This window comes from Aptenodytes forsteri, unplaced genomic scaffold (genome assembly GCF_000699145.1).
Source record: "Aptenodytes forsteri isolate BGI_AS27 unplaced genomic scaffold, ASM69914v1 Scaffold109, whole genome shotgun sequence".
Taxonomy (NCBI): Eukaryota; Metazoa; Chordata; class Aves; order Sphenisciformes; family Spheniscidae; genus Aptenodytes; species Aptenodytes forsteri.
Window position 1 is genome coordinate 3,780,117 of NW_008794431.1, and position 15,362 is coordinate 3,795,478.

The 15,362-nt window shown below is 35.6% G+C and overlaps 1 protein-coding gene across 1 annotated transcript in view; it reads right to left on the reverse strand.

Annotated features, from left to right (window-relative positions):
- KIAA1109 (KIAA1109 ortholog) overlaps window positions 1-15,362 on the reverse strand; it is a 125,034-nt gene that overhangs the window by 85,755 nt on the left and 23,917 nt on the right. The window contains exons 10-20 of the mRNA XM_009289501.1: window positions 14,771-14,927; window positions 13,884-13,962; window positions 12,983-13,074; window positions 11,928-12,045; window positions 10,663-10,818; window positions 9,569-9,666; window positions 8,327-8,505; window positions 8,068-8,174; window positions 5,769-5,977; window positions 2,110-2,337; window positions 1,395-1,532 (exon numbers count right to left, since the gene is read on the reverse strand). Of these exons, the coding sequence (XP_009287776.1) occupies window positions 1,395-1,532; window positions 2,110-2,337; window positions 5,769-5,977; window positions 8,068-8,174; window positions 8,327-8,505; window positions 9,569-9,666; window positions 10,663-10,818; window positions 11,928-12,045; window positions 12,983-13,074; window positions 13,884-13,962; window positions 14,771-14,927 (1,561 nt within the window). The remainder of the gene's footprint in view (window positions 1-1,394; window positions 1,533-2,109; window positions 2,338-5,768; window positions 5,978-8,067; window positions 8,175-8,326; window positions 8,506-9,568; window positions 9,667-10,662; window positions 10,819-11,927; window positions 12,046-12,982; window positions 13,075-13,883; window positions 13,963-14,770; window positions 14,928-15,362) is intronic.

The following is a 15,362-nucleotide window of genomic DNA, read 5'->3' on the forward strand; positions in this document are numbered from 1 at the left end:
TAAAGACAATTGCAGTGTTGCAACCAAAAAACAAGATGTCTAGACTCTACATTCTCATCGGGGATTTCTTCTTTACTAATCAGAGGTCGACAGAATAACATCTCAAAAATATGAGGGCTAACGTGGAACCTCGTTAGATGTCATTTAACTTTCTGCCATCGAGCAAGTTCATTATTTCTTCCAATTCCTTTATCTATTAGTCAGTCTACAGTCAGTGGTTATACTTAAGGTACTTTTGTGCTTGTGCACACTGGATCCAAATTTGGAAAAGACTAAACAAGCATCAACCAACTCCTTTCATTAGCTTACTGACATAAGAGTAACAAAAATAGGGTGACATGCATCTTCATTTATACAGTATTCCGGTTTTCAAACACTGGAATGTGCGTAAGATAAAAATAGTTTAAATTTTATTTCATACAAGCCATTGGCAGAAATGTATTTCAGGACACAGGGATTGAAAACAATATAATCTGTAAGGCACAGTCTAAGTATCATAGTGGTTTTAATGTGCACATAAGCAAAATACGAACTCCAACTATTCACTAACCTGCACTGAATCAGGACCAAGTCTTGTGTTAACAAATTTCAGCCTGAACTCCTCACTGAGCTAAATTCATCCATATGGGCAATTTTTGCGAGTTTACTAAAATCAAAGTAATTTACAGCTAGCTGACAAGCCACAAACAACATTTAACTTTGTCTCATTAAGTACTTTCTGAAGCATGGCTCATGACTCCCCCACCAGAGGAAGACTGTAGGTCATAACCATATCTCGACCATAAGATACAGATCCAGCTGTGTGATTTAGTCTAATAAAAGTCATAGAGAATACGTGAAAGATGCAGTTTTACTAACACGTGTAGTTTTAAAACTATAGTAGATGCAGTTATTCTATTTACTAACACGTGTAGTTTTAAAACTATATGCTTAAAAACGTGGAACATATCACTGCACAAAATTTACATGTGTCAGTTTTTACAGTATCTTTTAAAACCAAATTGTTTAAAAATAATAAAAAACCCAAACCACCACACAAAACAAACAAACAGAAAACCCCCACGCACAAACCAGAGATCACTCAATGGTTCTAAGACCAGTCTGAATATTACTCTGTTTCCTAGAGAACCTTCTCCAGAAAGATTTTAAGCAAAATTAAGAAAATACAATCTTTTCTTTTGTGCATTTCACTAAAATGCAAACTGGACAGAAATAAAGATTTTAAAAAAACACACATCAGGTTTTTCTTTAATACCTCTTATGATTCATAAGCCTTAATAAATCTGGTACGTGTACAACAGGAAAGCTCCTAACAAAGAAGAATTCAATTATAAGATCATCACAACTTCCACAATATAAACACACAAGCAAACATGTAAAAAACAGCTTACTACCTGATAGTTGTCATTCAGAAACAAATTCACTGGAGACAGTACAAGTTGAAGCATTGTTTCTCTAAATCCTTTCTTCATCTCAAAACACAACCTTTCCAAGAAAGCTGTAGGGCACTCAGGACCATCTGGACTGCAATGCTAAAATAAAAATTAAACACATCTGTCTCAGAAACTGAAAATACACAACATGGTTGAAAATTGTACGATTAGAAGTGAACCTGTGAGCAGGAAATATGCTAATCTTCCTCCAAGTGGATACTCAAAAAGAAGCCTTTGCAACTTCAAAAACCTTTTGACAATTACATAAACAGCAATTCAAACCCATTTGGGTGAACCCAATTTTTTATCTGCATTCTTTCTGAATTCCTGGGGATCCCTCAGAATGCAGCTGCACAGAGCAGAATGCACCATTAGAAGACAGTTTTTCTAATTAGCAGAGAAATCATAATGGTCAATCAAAAATATTATCACACAAATCAAGTTCACTGAATAAAAATCATATAAAAAATCATCCAGTTCTGCCTCCCAGATAAGCAAAATAAATCATGTCTCAAATTGGTTTAGATAGTAACAATTTTAGTAGAGAGTATACACACTTTAGTAAGCACTACCCTAACTTCATGTTCCAGGAAGTTAAATTTAACTCCAGATTATGAAACAAGAAGGAAAAAAAAATTACATGAAACAAAGTATTTTAAGATTCGAAAGTACTTACCACTGGTAATCGCCCGTGCACTTTGTACAAATTAACAAGCACAGTGATATCCCATGGGCGTAAAGTAAGAGGGTGAACTGGCTTGACTGAACTTTCATTTTCTTTTTTGTCATTTTCCACTCCAACGGCTGTCCATCCAGAGCTTGAAGACGTTGACAGTGACAAAACAGGGCTTGAAACAACTTCTTCAAAATCCGTGTACATGTCATCTTCCCCAAAATAATTTTCCTAGGAAAAGGAATTGTTATGACCATACGGAAAACAAATTAAAAACATACAGGCAATGTCATGAAATACAAATCCAACCTTTTCCCGTATGTTAGCCCTCTCTAAAATAAGGGGTACAGTTACAACCTATAGCTGAAGAAACATACATATTTTTGAAAAATGGATACGTTAACTGAGCAAATTTAGGCCACGTGCTTTGCAGGAAAAGAAAGGGCTCTCAGTAGTTCTCAGAGAAGTACCAGTATTCTAGATGCATGCAATACAAATAACTATTTGGAAGTACTACTACTGACATTTTAAACAGATTTTGTGATTTTAAAGATAGATAACTTCGAGAGTAAGATCAAAAAAAAAAAAAAAAAAAAAAAAAAATTAAGTTGCACCACATTGAAAAATCCTCCAGCCACTTATTGATACGTTAACTGAGCAAATTTAGGCCACGTGCTTTGCAGGAAAAGAAAGGGCTCTCAGTAGTTCTCAGAGAAGTACCAGTATTCTAGATGCATGCAATACAAATAACTATTTGGAAGTACTACTACTGACATTTTAAACAGATTTTGTGCTTTTAAAGATAGATAACTTCGAGAGTAAGAACACAAAACATCCTGCGGGAAGTTACTCTCATCCAACATTGTGAAACTTGTTATCAGCATATTTCAAAGTCTTAAACACGCTTCTAAAATATTAGTTCATAAATATTTCTCCCCTTGGGTCTAAAACCCACCTTGTTTCTAAGCCAATCCCCCTCAATTATCTAAGACCAAAGTAGCTTTGCCAAATTCTACTGGGAAACAGAAAATCCATCACTAATTTAAAAAAAAAAAAAAAAGTCAGCTTCCTGTGTTTTATTTATTAAGTGCATCAGAATCAGACTTCTGATAATTTGTCACCTCCTTCCCCCCCTTAAAAAAGGCTAGACTCTCAAAAAGAATTTTCTGAGTGATGCAGGTTATATTTTCTTGTTAATTCAGTATGTGGGAAATGTTGGGGACTAAGCATTCAGTGGAGCAAAATCCTTTCTGACCAAAGAGGTTACAACACAGACACAAACATTGCTCCCTCATTCGTTCTTAGAAAGTAATTCAGTCCCTCAGCCTCTCATGTTGACAGAAATGTTCCAACTATTAGAAACTCCACTGGTGATTTGTGAGATGCAGACAAATGAATACTAGAATGCAGATTAAACTGAAACAGATTTGAATCTTACGACGTTTCTGGCTCCCCTCCTTCCCTTTTCTGTGCCTCATTCGCTTTCCAAAACATCTTTGTTCTTTTGTAAGCGCAAGTCTGCAGTGCAAGCAAGCAAAGAGGAAGTGTCCAACGAAAAGAAAGCAAGCAACTGCAAGGTACCCATGTCCTTGAAAAAGGTCTGCAGAAAAGGCAGGCTCGTTATTGGCCTTGAGATAATGACTCCTGTGGACATGTAATTTTACCACCTTGTACTAAGTCTCTGAAGTATTTTTGGTTTTATCACGTATGAATTAAGCACTGCTCTGTGGCCAAACCAAAAAACCCTCAAAAGTTAAGCAAAGCTAATCCGCTTTGCTTTTTAGCAAAGGGAAATGATAAAAGTCGATGTTACGATAGACCTTGAAATATTGTTCTTAAGGCAGACCCAGCAGAGGGTGCTAAGAACTCCAGTAACTTACTCCTGGTATCTTCTGCTCGGGATGCAAGGACCTATGAATCATTCACTCCCAACCAGTAAGCCCTTCAGTAAGAAACACAGTGCACTACACCAAAAAATTACCTCCCAAGAATAGAAGGCTTAACAAAACTGCATTAACGACGCATGTCCAGGAATCTCTCCCACATATATTAAAAAAGATCAATGAAAACAAACTGAAAACAACAATTCAACCACAAGTCAGGAAAACAAGCATAAAAAAAACCCCTAGAAATCTATTAAGAGATGCTGCCAGCACAGCTGGACAAAAAGATGTAAACACAGTCGCAAAAATACTAAAAAGAACAATAAATGCGCATTTTCAAAATCAGGGTATTCATCTAAATTTTCTCTTGAGATTTAGAAGATAAAAGCTAGATTTAATCTGAGAAATCTGCACCTAAAAAAATTAAATCATCATCATAGAATCAAGGTATCTAACGTAGCACTGTTTACATATACCTCCAGAGGCCAAGAACACTGAAGAAGTGCTGCTTTGTTTGGAAAGAGAGAACCGTCTCATGAATTTATGGGCTCCAAAAGAGGAACTCAAACAATTCAAACGTGGGTGCATTTCCTCTGTATCAGAAGAAATGAAGTCTTCAAGACGCAATACTGGCCTAATTTTAATCCTATTTACTTTAGTGGCAACATGAAAAAATAATGAGCATATTTGCAAGTCCTATACTCTACAAAAACTTAACATTTTCTGCTATTCATTGCTTACATGCAATACCTTATATAAATTCATGAAAATGACTGTTTCGGTATGAATCCTGATACTGATCACCTCTTTCAGAAAATTCCTCGTCCTCTGACCCAAAATGAAAGCCTCCAGAAGCATTACCTTAGCCTAGATCTGTGTAGGCTAAAACAGACCTTTAAAACAAGCAAACAAAAAAACCAAACAAAAAAAACCCACCATGAAAACCAACCAGAACCCAAGCCTTTCACTGTTAGTCAAATAGACAAACAAAAAACCCACCATGAAAACCAACCAAAACCCAAGCCTTTCACTGTTAATCAAATAGAAGCGACATGTTCAATCATCTCTGCTTCTGTCACAACAAGGTAGGGTCAGGGAAGTAGGAAAAAAATTAACTTCTTCTAGCTACCCTGATGATCAGTAATGGAAGAGGACACAACATAAGCAACACAACCAAACATTTTAAAGCATAATAGATTAACATCAAGAAAAGGATGAAAAGTTCTTCTTCACTATTGACTGAAGTAGCTTTTTAAATTAAACTTATTCTCATGTCCTTCCCCCTTCCCTTCCACGATCCTAACTCCAGGAATTTCACAGAATCTAATTAAAACAAAAACAAACAAACAATCAGGACACTCTGTAGAACTTAAAATGCACTGAAAGCATGGGTTCTGACATATCTTTGCATAAAAGTGGTTGTTAATATAAGCCCTAGTCATAATCATGGATTTTTTTTTTTTTTTACTACTACAAAAGTCAACAAAGAAATTTTCTGCACATGAAGTCCAGAGCATATACTATTCCTTGAAAGGAAAATTATGATGATGTGGGTCTACGTATATCTATTGGAAGTCTTTTCATAAGCCTATGCCAACTGAATTCATCCCAGCCATGCCATATCACCAAACGAAGTCATTCCAAACTAGTACTTACAAGAAGTTTTCATCTAAATTCATGTATTCTGCGGAATTCTAATTTTCCACTTCGAACGAGTTATTTCCCTTTCCTACGTGTGGCCATCCGTAAATTTTTTATGAGTTGTGTTCCTATGCCTACCTTTATGGACAGAAAGGCTTTGAGCAGGGGTCCATACAGGGTTATCTGGGAATCTGGGGAGAGTTCCAGTTCCACATGGAGCTTATCCGGAGGCAGCTCTGAGGGGTCAAGGGGAAGGCGGGTTGATGCTGTGGGAGATGAAATCACACTGTCGGCTGTTTTCTGCGATGGCCTTAGCACAGATAACATTGTTTCTTCCATTTCTGACACTTTGGAGCAAAATAAAGAAGAAAACAGATTTTGGTTCCAAGTTAGGCTTCTGACGGACAAAATTCTGCAAATATGAATGTATATTAAATATACAACTTTTTGCAGCTTTCTAATTTGGACTGTATAATTACATTAATATGTCTATGCTACAGAACTGGTTTCTCGTATCTAGTAACTATGGGAGGACAGGAAAATATAGAATATTGTAGTCAATGTTAATTACTCATGAGAAAATCAATCCTTCAAGTTCTGAAAAAAAAATTCAATTTATTTATCTTGCTTTTTAAGTTAAACAAAGACATGCTTTCATTTCAGCATAGCAGATTTCCCACAACCACACAGCTATTGCAGAATAAACAAAAGTGAATAAACAGGAAAATTGCAAAAGTTATATTAAAAACCTATTCTGAACCGGTAGCTCTGTAGGCCAAAAATCCCTCTCAAACAACTCAATTACTCTAGTCACAAAACAGTTTGGAAATTCAAATCTTATTTCCTACCCCTTCTTTTTATTTGGAGTTAGGGAGAAGAAAGCGCTTTGTCTTTTTTAAGTGAGGAAAGGCGACGAGAAGGAAGTAACTGGAAGTGCTTTGGGGATGTAAAGTGATTGCTGGGAAGCACAGAACTCTATGGGAAAACCATATAAAAATCGATGCTCCAGATGGAATAAGATTTCAGGTACCAGTTTAACTGGAAGAACCGGCACATACAGAACTACAGTGAATATACACCTGTAGCCAGCAAACCTTCAAGGCTTTAACTTACCATTATTGTCTACAATGCTTGCTCAGTGCTTGCATTATATTATGTGTTATAAATTAGCTAAATGCCGCAGTGAGATGACCGCTTTTTTGGAAGCTGCATCTGTTGTTATGCAACATATTTGTTTCTCAGAGACTTAGAGAGTTCTATCGATCGACTCAAAAGAAAATACAGATGTTGCTACTGTAACAAACACATTCTACCAGCATTACAGATTAGAAGTGAGCTGGACTGTGGTGGATTATTCACTGAAGGAAGCTGCAGATGAAATTACCTGTATATGTACAAACTTTCAAATGCAGGTTCAATTGCTACGATTACAAGTAAATGTTTTCAAATTTGAAGTATGCAAATTTGACACAAGGTGACAGAGTCTCACAAGAGCACTTAATGAACATCTGCAAGATGAATCTTACTTTTTCTGCTTCGTCCTCTAAAATTTGAGTTTTTTTAGATTTGAATTGTTGGAACTCAAACCCTAAAAACCCTATCCAACATGTCTTCTAATACCTGCTGATTGAGGCCCATTCAAATTAGCCCTCATTATTCTTCTAATACCTCTCCTTCATCGGTTCTGCTTCCACCATCTCAACCTGAAAGACTTTTATGTAACCCCATAACTTCCTGCATACCTCCGTCTGCATTTAAAATAAACTTACTTTTATCTGTGCGTTTAAGTATTTTATAACTTTTCTTGCAAGCACATACTTACAGAATATTTCTTATTTAGAAATATTGTTTAGACATTTAAAATTTAAAAATTCTCATTTAGAAATTAGTGTTACACTGACCAGTCTAACACTCATATCTGATGGCTGTGGTTTACTTCAACAGTGCTAGCTACAATGAAATCTCAGCTTCATATCCATAAAAGACAATGTTATTACATATCATATATAGTGTATTTAAACATGTAAATCGTAAGACATCACCACAACATTCAAAGGAAAAAAGCTTAGAAAGGCTAAACAACATGATACTGCCAAAAATATCGTACTTCATATTTAATATGCCAAGTGATATTTCATGTTATGCAACAACCCATTTAAGAGATCCACTTTGTTAAGGACAAGGAGAAATGAACTACAGACAGTATCCTCTTTTTACACAGGGAACCGGGACACTTTCTGAAATTTTGCATCGCAAGATGTTGTCAGTTTTTAAATCAAACCTGGTGCATTCTAAATATTAGCATTCTCCCACGTGACATAAAATAGTAGTTCAGTTCAAAATTCGTTTCTGCAAATGTAAGCAGTTAGATTCAACAAAGTCATAGCAGTTCCTGAAATGAAACATGCTAACAAGAAAAAAAAGTAGCGACACTTACAGGATTGTTTTAACTGCTCATCTGCCTTTTGAGGATAAATTGGGTGCCATGAGTAGTCAATTGTAAACACAACGCTTGGGACTGTCCAGCATTCAACCCATCCAGCCCTTTCAAAAAGAAACATCACACTTTTATTTGAAGTACAATAGTTTCATTAAATATTTTCCATTAACATACGAGGTTGCTTTCACCACAAACAAAATAAGTAAACATGAAGAGCCAATATAAAGACATAAATATATATCACAATAAAACTCACTCTTCTTGAGTAATGTTCCTCCATTTGGGTTTGCCTGTTTTCTGACCACTTTGACATTCAGCAGAAATACAAGATTCAGGACTTATTTTATTAGGCTGACAATCTTTCACCAACATAAAAAGGGAATATTTACTCGGATGACAATCTGGTAGATACAAACGAAGATCAACATCTTCTCCCTAAAATCAAACATTAGTAACAGAAAAGTTAATTTACATTCACTTTATGCATAATGCTCATGCTATTCGCATGTTCATATGCGCCATCATCTTCACTTTACAGGCAAAGTGAGGCAAGAAACCTCAGTCTTCACATGTGATTGCTGACCACAGCTCCCACCAATTTCTAGTCCAATCCCAAGAGCTCTGTAGTTCTGAACAGTTACAAGTCCAGTAACTTGCACGTAACAACACACCATAGCAATCTGTAAAACACAGGGGCGCGGCTTTTAACGATTCCAGTTCTTCCGTTGTCCAAGCCATACTGCAAAAATTAAGTGACTGGCCCAAGGCTACCCTACATCTCAACTAAACCATGCTTTTTTTAAAAAAAGTTAGATACAACATTGCTTGCTTTGCTATCAAATTATACAAAATTGCCAACATCACCGTCAGCTATTTTTTTATTTTTAGTAGCAGTAGACTGCTTCTATTTTACGGAAGACAAGTAGTACAGTCTTTCAAAGAATTAGCTGCATCTGTTAAAAACACTTTATCATAATTACTTATTCTACAGAAACTCTTAAATATCTGGAAGATCGCTTTCTAAAATGGTTTGGGGTACCCATTCCAGTATTTGATTTTTATCTTTGAACTTACATTAGATTTTCACATTTTGTAAATAAATTGGAACAGACTTCCAAGTGATAAAACACTTACATAGACACACACAGTCTAAGTATATATAGTAAATATACACACTGAATGTGTGTATGTATGTATGAAGCATATGTGTATATATATTTTTTAAATATATTTTTATTTTTTTGTGTCTGTATGGATGTCTATATAAATTAAACGTCCTATGATTGGATGCTTCATATAAGCAACAGAAACCCTTTACCTCTGGGTTACTTAAAGAAAAATTCTAGGAACCAGAAGCGAAAAAGAGTACTTTTCTTTCAGGAAAGAGTTTATTCAAAATTTAGGAAGGAGTTTATTCAAAATTTCCTGACTGAAGAAGAAATGTAGGGAAACTATCTCCACATTTAGAGATGTGAGAGGTGAGGGGGGAAGAACTTACCCTTAAAGAGAATCTAGTATTACATGTGGTTGGAACAAAGTCAGTGAAAGGCAGAGAGAAAACAATGTTCAATGTTTCTCCACAAGCTGCTAGATAAACTGGGAGAGAAGAGGAAAAACAAACAAAAAAAATCTGTCAAAATTACTCCCTATTTTGTTCTCAGACAAATTATCAAACATACAGGTAAAAACAATGAAAAGATATTCAAGAACTCATGACGTAGGACATTGCCATTTTAACTACTGTGTATTTAGAGTACTTTGTACTAAATTATTCTGAAAGTATTTACTTTCCACAGCTTGTCCTTTACAGAAAGACACTGTACTTAGCACAATGAAATTGCAAGCAGACAATAAAAACAACTGTAACTAATATCTTATGACTTACTTTACTGCTTCACACACCAGTTTTTGGACAAGAAACACACATTGACAGTTCCTCAGGCTTCTGATGAAGTAGCGAGCCTTATTTTTAACTAGAACACAACTGTGAGATTTTTAATCCACCATCCTCTTTCTACATTGAAATTGTAAGATTCTACTACAGTGTAGACCACTGAAATGCACATACACCAAATTGCACATTAAACAAAGTTTTGGCTTTCTTAAGTGTACCTCTTAGTTTTGTCTAGAGTTAGCAGCATTATATCCTATTCTGAAATGAACAGGAAACAGCCATTTCTAGTTATATGGAGTTCAAATGGTATTTTTCCAACATTACTCAGAAAATTTATTCCCAAGTGAATGTTTTCAGTTAGCTTACTGAATATATGTCAAGACCTCACAGTTGCTCTCTGCAAACTGTTGTACTAAATCAAAGATTCAAAGGGTCTTGAAAAATGAAGGCTAAAACATGATCTAGCACTGCACTCTCCCCAAAAATGGTATGCATTTGTACAAAGTAAGTTAGAACTTAAAACAGTTTTAGGATGGTTTATGCACATCAACAGTAGCGAAATGGGTAGTTATTACTGAACACACATTTTTCTAGTAAAAATTTTATAACTCTTGTACTCTCTCTATATGAACACTCTATATTTTGTACATATTTTTCATAGTATGTACTCTTCTTCCAAATAAAAAAAGTGATCTCACCATTTTCTTGTTGTTTGGTGGAACAGTCAATCCAGTTGTGTTGATTTGCTGCCCAAATCATTTCAAATTGATGAAACATGACTTTGAAGTTCCACATATAAGGAACAAATGAAAAGAGATCAGGTGCGCTATCACTGGACCAGTCTTGGATCAAATCTAAACCCACATAAAGTAATAAAAGACAAGTTAGTAGCAGTCAAGTGAGAGATTTCTTCTTTTAAGTTTTTGGCTTTTCATAATTTGTAAAGCTTAACCATTTGCTCCTTTACAGAAAAAGGAAAATGAGGAGAACGATACACAGTATCCATTTCTCAGGCAGATATTCCACAAATACTTGCTGTGAAGCCACCTCCCATTTCTGACCTGCTTTTTAAGCTGGAAAGCCATACGTTTAAGTTTTCTAGTTTAGTTTTGTTCAGTAGCAAAGTTACACACTGACCTAAAAGCACTGGATTACCAACTGCTTTCCTTTGGTTTTCCACTCTGGTATTCTGAATGTGTACATTAGTAATATTTTCTAACGCAGCAAAACAGTGTTGTTGTAGAAGTTCATGTTTGCTCTGAACAGACTGGTAGACTATGCTGCGTACTGCAGCAGTATACAGATAATGGCTCCCGCCTCACTAGGAGGATAACTTTATTAGCATGGCACTATGCCTGCACTAATTAATCCTTCCTCCCAGCAGGGCTAATTAGCCCAGGCAGTGCTACATTGATGGGGCTATATTCTTTCCATTACTGCAGCTGGAGCATTCAGCAACAGTTTGGTGATGCTCTATCACATTGTACTGCCTTGTGTGCGTGTATTCTTCCTCACAGCCAAAATCCTAAGGAACAAATTACTTTCATCATCTGTCAGCCACAGGGACATGACCTAAAGCCTAAGTAGCTGAAAATCAGTCAGCCAAAGAAAGAGATTATCAGAGGAATCAACATCCTAGGTGACAAATATTAAACAAATCAATAGCTCTGGTAGAAATAAGTTAATCTGAAATTTAAGATCACTTAACATAACTGCAGATCAAATTATTTTAGATGTTAGAAAATTTAATTATTTGGTATCTCCACTCAAATATAGGAATATCATGTACTTAGACGCTTATAGGCAACAGAAAACATCAGGAACTTTGTCCTCAGAAACAATTTGTTGTCCTGAATATGTGAAATCAGAGTACCTGACCTTGTACACCTTTGCAAAATTTGAAAAGAAATTCTAAAGAAAGAATATTTAATTTGATACGTAACTTATTCAGTAAAGAAGTTACCTGTAAAGAAGCTTTTCTGAGCAAAGATAAAATGATAGGTCGCTTTATAAACCTCAAGTTCGCATTGCCATGTCTGTGGCATGTTCCATATCCGGGGATAGCTGGCATTAATGTGAAACTGTGAACAAGATATTAAAGCATCAGGATTTCTTGAAAAGGTGACAAGGCTTGACCCTGTAGCTCAGCAGTTTTCACATATGTACTCTGCTGAATAATTAAAACTGTTTTCCTGCTGGGATGAACAGAAGGCCTCTCCAGTTCCTTAATAATTTAATCTCTCTCTCTTTCTGTGTTTGAAGGTCAAGTGTTAGTGTATTCATTTATTTGGAAAGGTATACTACAAACTTCTGATACATCTGTTGCAGTAGACGTACCAAGCAATTTATAAACCAAAATTTTCATTGAAAGCATCACTTTTCACAATACACTAAAGATAAAATCCCTCAGAATACAGTATTTTTCAACCACTGATATGATGCTCAAATTTAAACATTAAAAACATCACTCTAATAAGGTCATTTCGCTCAAATTAAAAACATCACTCTAATAAGGTCATTTAAAAACCAGTGAGAAAGGTAATCTACAGAATTACAGTACTGCAAAAGTGAAATACTAGGCAAACAAAAGAACAATGCAGTAGTAAATCTGTCTCAAGTAGTTTAAGCGCTCTGAAGTACTTTTAAGTACTTATGCACACACATTCTGTAGCACAGCTAGCAAGTGTCATCATTTATTAAGGTAAAGCCTGTATGAACACATGGCTACATAGTAAACAAGGCAAGATTCGTAAATGGTGCCCCAATCCCCCCGCTGCTTTCAAAACACATATAACTTGGTATATAAATTATGTTAGTCACTGCAAGTTACACACATGCATAATCATGTGTGTATATATATAAGTTCCTTACATATTAAGGTCTTGCAAAATACATTCAAAAGGCATATTTCTGTATTGTTTAGGAAGCTAAAGAACCGCTCTCCACAGACAAATAAACATGTTCTTTATTAAAAATCCTCTAGAGACTGAAGCTTTGTGCTTGTTAATGCAAACTTACAGCTAGCATTTCAGCTTCTAAGAGAGTCCGGTACTGCATGCTGCTGGTGGCGTCAACATGTAGAAGCTGCCCTTTAATTGTGGGTGAATAGCCTAGCAAACAAAAGATATAAAACATAATCATTCAGACATAAGAGTTACACAAATATTTAAATAACATTCATCAGTGATTTCAGCAGTCTGCTAACAATCAAGAAATATCATGATGGATATTAGTACTATAATAATTCTGTCTTCTACTGTTCGTCAACGAAGAGCTTAATGTGTTCTGCCTTCATGTAGGAGAGATGACAAAAGTCTTCTTGCTGGGTCTGGAAATGCTCAGGTTCTGGAGATCTTGGTTTAAGTTGCAGAACAGAACTCAAATATGTCAGCAAGAATCAAGAGAACAAACAATTTAGCAAAGGGCCTCAAACCAGCCAACAAGATGAGTAAATGCAAGGAACATACCCGTAACTTTACATTTATCTCCACTTCACCTTGGATTTTGGGGTTTGTTTTGTTTAAATAAACTACGATTAAATTAGTTTTCATAACGCATTTCTCAGTATGATTCAATTACCACACTAATCCTACTGAAGAAGGCTTCCTGCTTTGAGTTGACAATCTATCTGTAATCTGCTTCCATACACATACAGTTAAATGATACACTGTCTAGTAGTTAAGGAATTTGTGTTTCCTAACCCAAACAAAACATGGAGGTAATTTAACTATTTAAAGACGTACATGCTTTAATATCTTGCAATGAAGTGTACAAGGAAATACTTTTTGTTCCTTTATATAAGAATATACATCTCATAGTCACAAAGGAAAAACACTGCAAGACACTCACACACATAGGAATTAAGAAAACTGTTCAGGAAAAACATTAGGAAAACAAATTAAGCTTAGCCTTAACTCACCATTTTCGCCTACTGTCATGGGAATATTTATTTCCAAATATGATCCTGCACCAACATTTACATGTACAGCATTAGTTTCCTGTATTGCAAGAAAGGAAAAAAGTCCAAACATTATTTCTAGGCTCGCCGCATCAACCAGTGTCCTTTATACCTCTGGCTATCAATACCCACACCCAGATTAAGGCACCTGATGACTGAAGTCTTTCCTGCCTTCAGAAAAATTGCTAATGAACTACCTATGTGCACTGATACCAAAGAACACCATTTTTAGGCTTAACAAATGCTCACTTAGGTCCACTAATAGAAACAGCGTACACATCTGATCCAAGGCCTGAGAGGGCAGATGAATATGTATTTCTGACACTACACTTTCTAACCCTTTCAAGTCACAAAAAAAAAGAAGAAAACAGGTGTACAATGAAGTCATGCTATATCCCATTTATAAGAGCAGCAACAGGGGAAAGAAAAATCCAAACCCCTACACATACACATCTTTTGTTCCCCCCACTATCACCTCTCCTGTAATATTAGACATTCACCCAACATCAGAAGACATTATCTTTTCATCATGGTGAGCTTCATCATAATGGAAGATTGCACAGGAAATGTCCAGATCATGAATTCCCAAGACTGTAAGAGCTGGCATGGTTTAAGATGTAGCTTTAAGGCTTAAAAGAAACTAAGCCAACAAATATTAATGCCTCTCAGCCAGTATTTCTCTTTGAAGGGTTTGCTCATAATTATGGAAGACTAAAACAAAAATCACCTAGCTTTTAAAACCATAGTTCTGTAATAAACACCTGAGACAAGTAAAAATATGCAAAACCAAAAAGCACAGTGTAATCACAGTAGACAAGTTATTTTCTAGATAAGTTTTCATTATTTACCCTATTTTTGGTAAAAAGTAAATCAATGGTGGCATCTGCAATAATATTCATCCGCAGTTCAAAAGCAAGAATCTGTCTTGGTTTCCCAGGCTGAGCAATTTCTGAGACTTTCATAACTTGGTAGTCTGGTGGGAAGAAAAACTTCCACAAGCAATCCCTAGTGGGGAAGAAGGAAAAAAAAAAAAAAGTGTTGTTTTCATTCACAGAAGAAACAGATATGTATTTATACATATTTATGCATCTATTTGGTTCACTTAATTATTCTCCAGTCAGCTGAATCTTTAGACAACCACTGCATGCGATAAAAAAGAATGTTGGTTTTAAAGTCTTCATCATGGGAGCCTTCCAACTCATCCCTGAAATCTCCAAAAGTTTCAATGACAAGAAGTGACTTTTGGATAAAAGCCATAAATGGACAAACCATAGATGATTTAGAACAAAAACATTTTAATTCAGATGGCAAACAAGCTATGTTTTTCTTCTTATTCCCAATCTTTGGTTTACAAATCTGCTACAAAATCATAGCAGGAAGTAATCTGTTTATGCTTCGGTTTGTGCATAAATAATAGATGTAATGCCCAGAAATAAACAA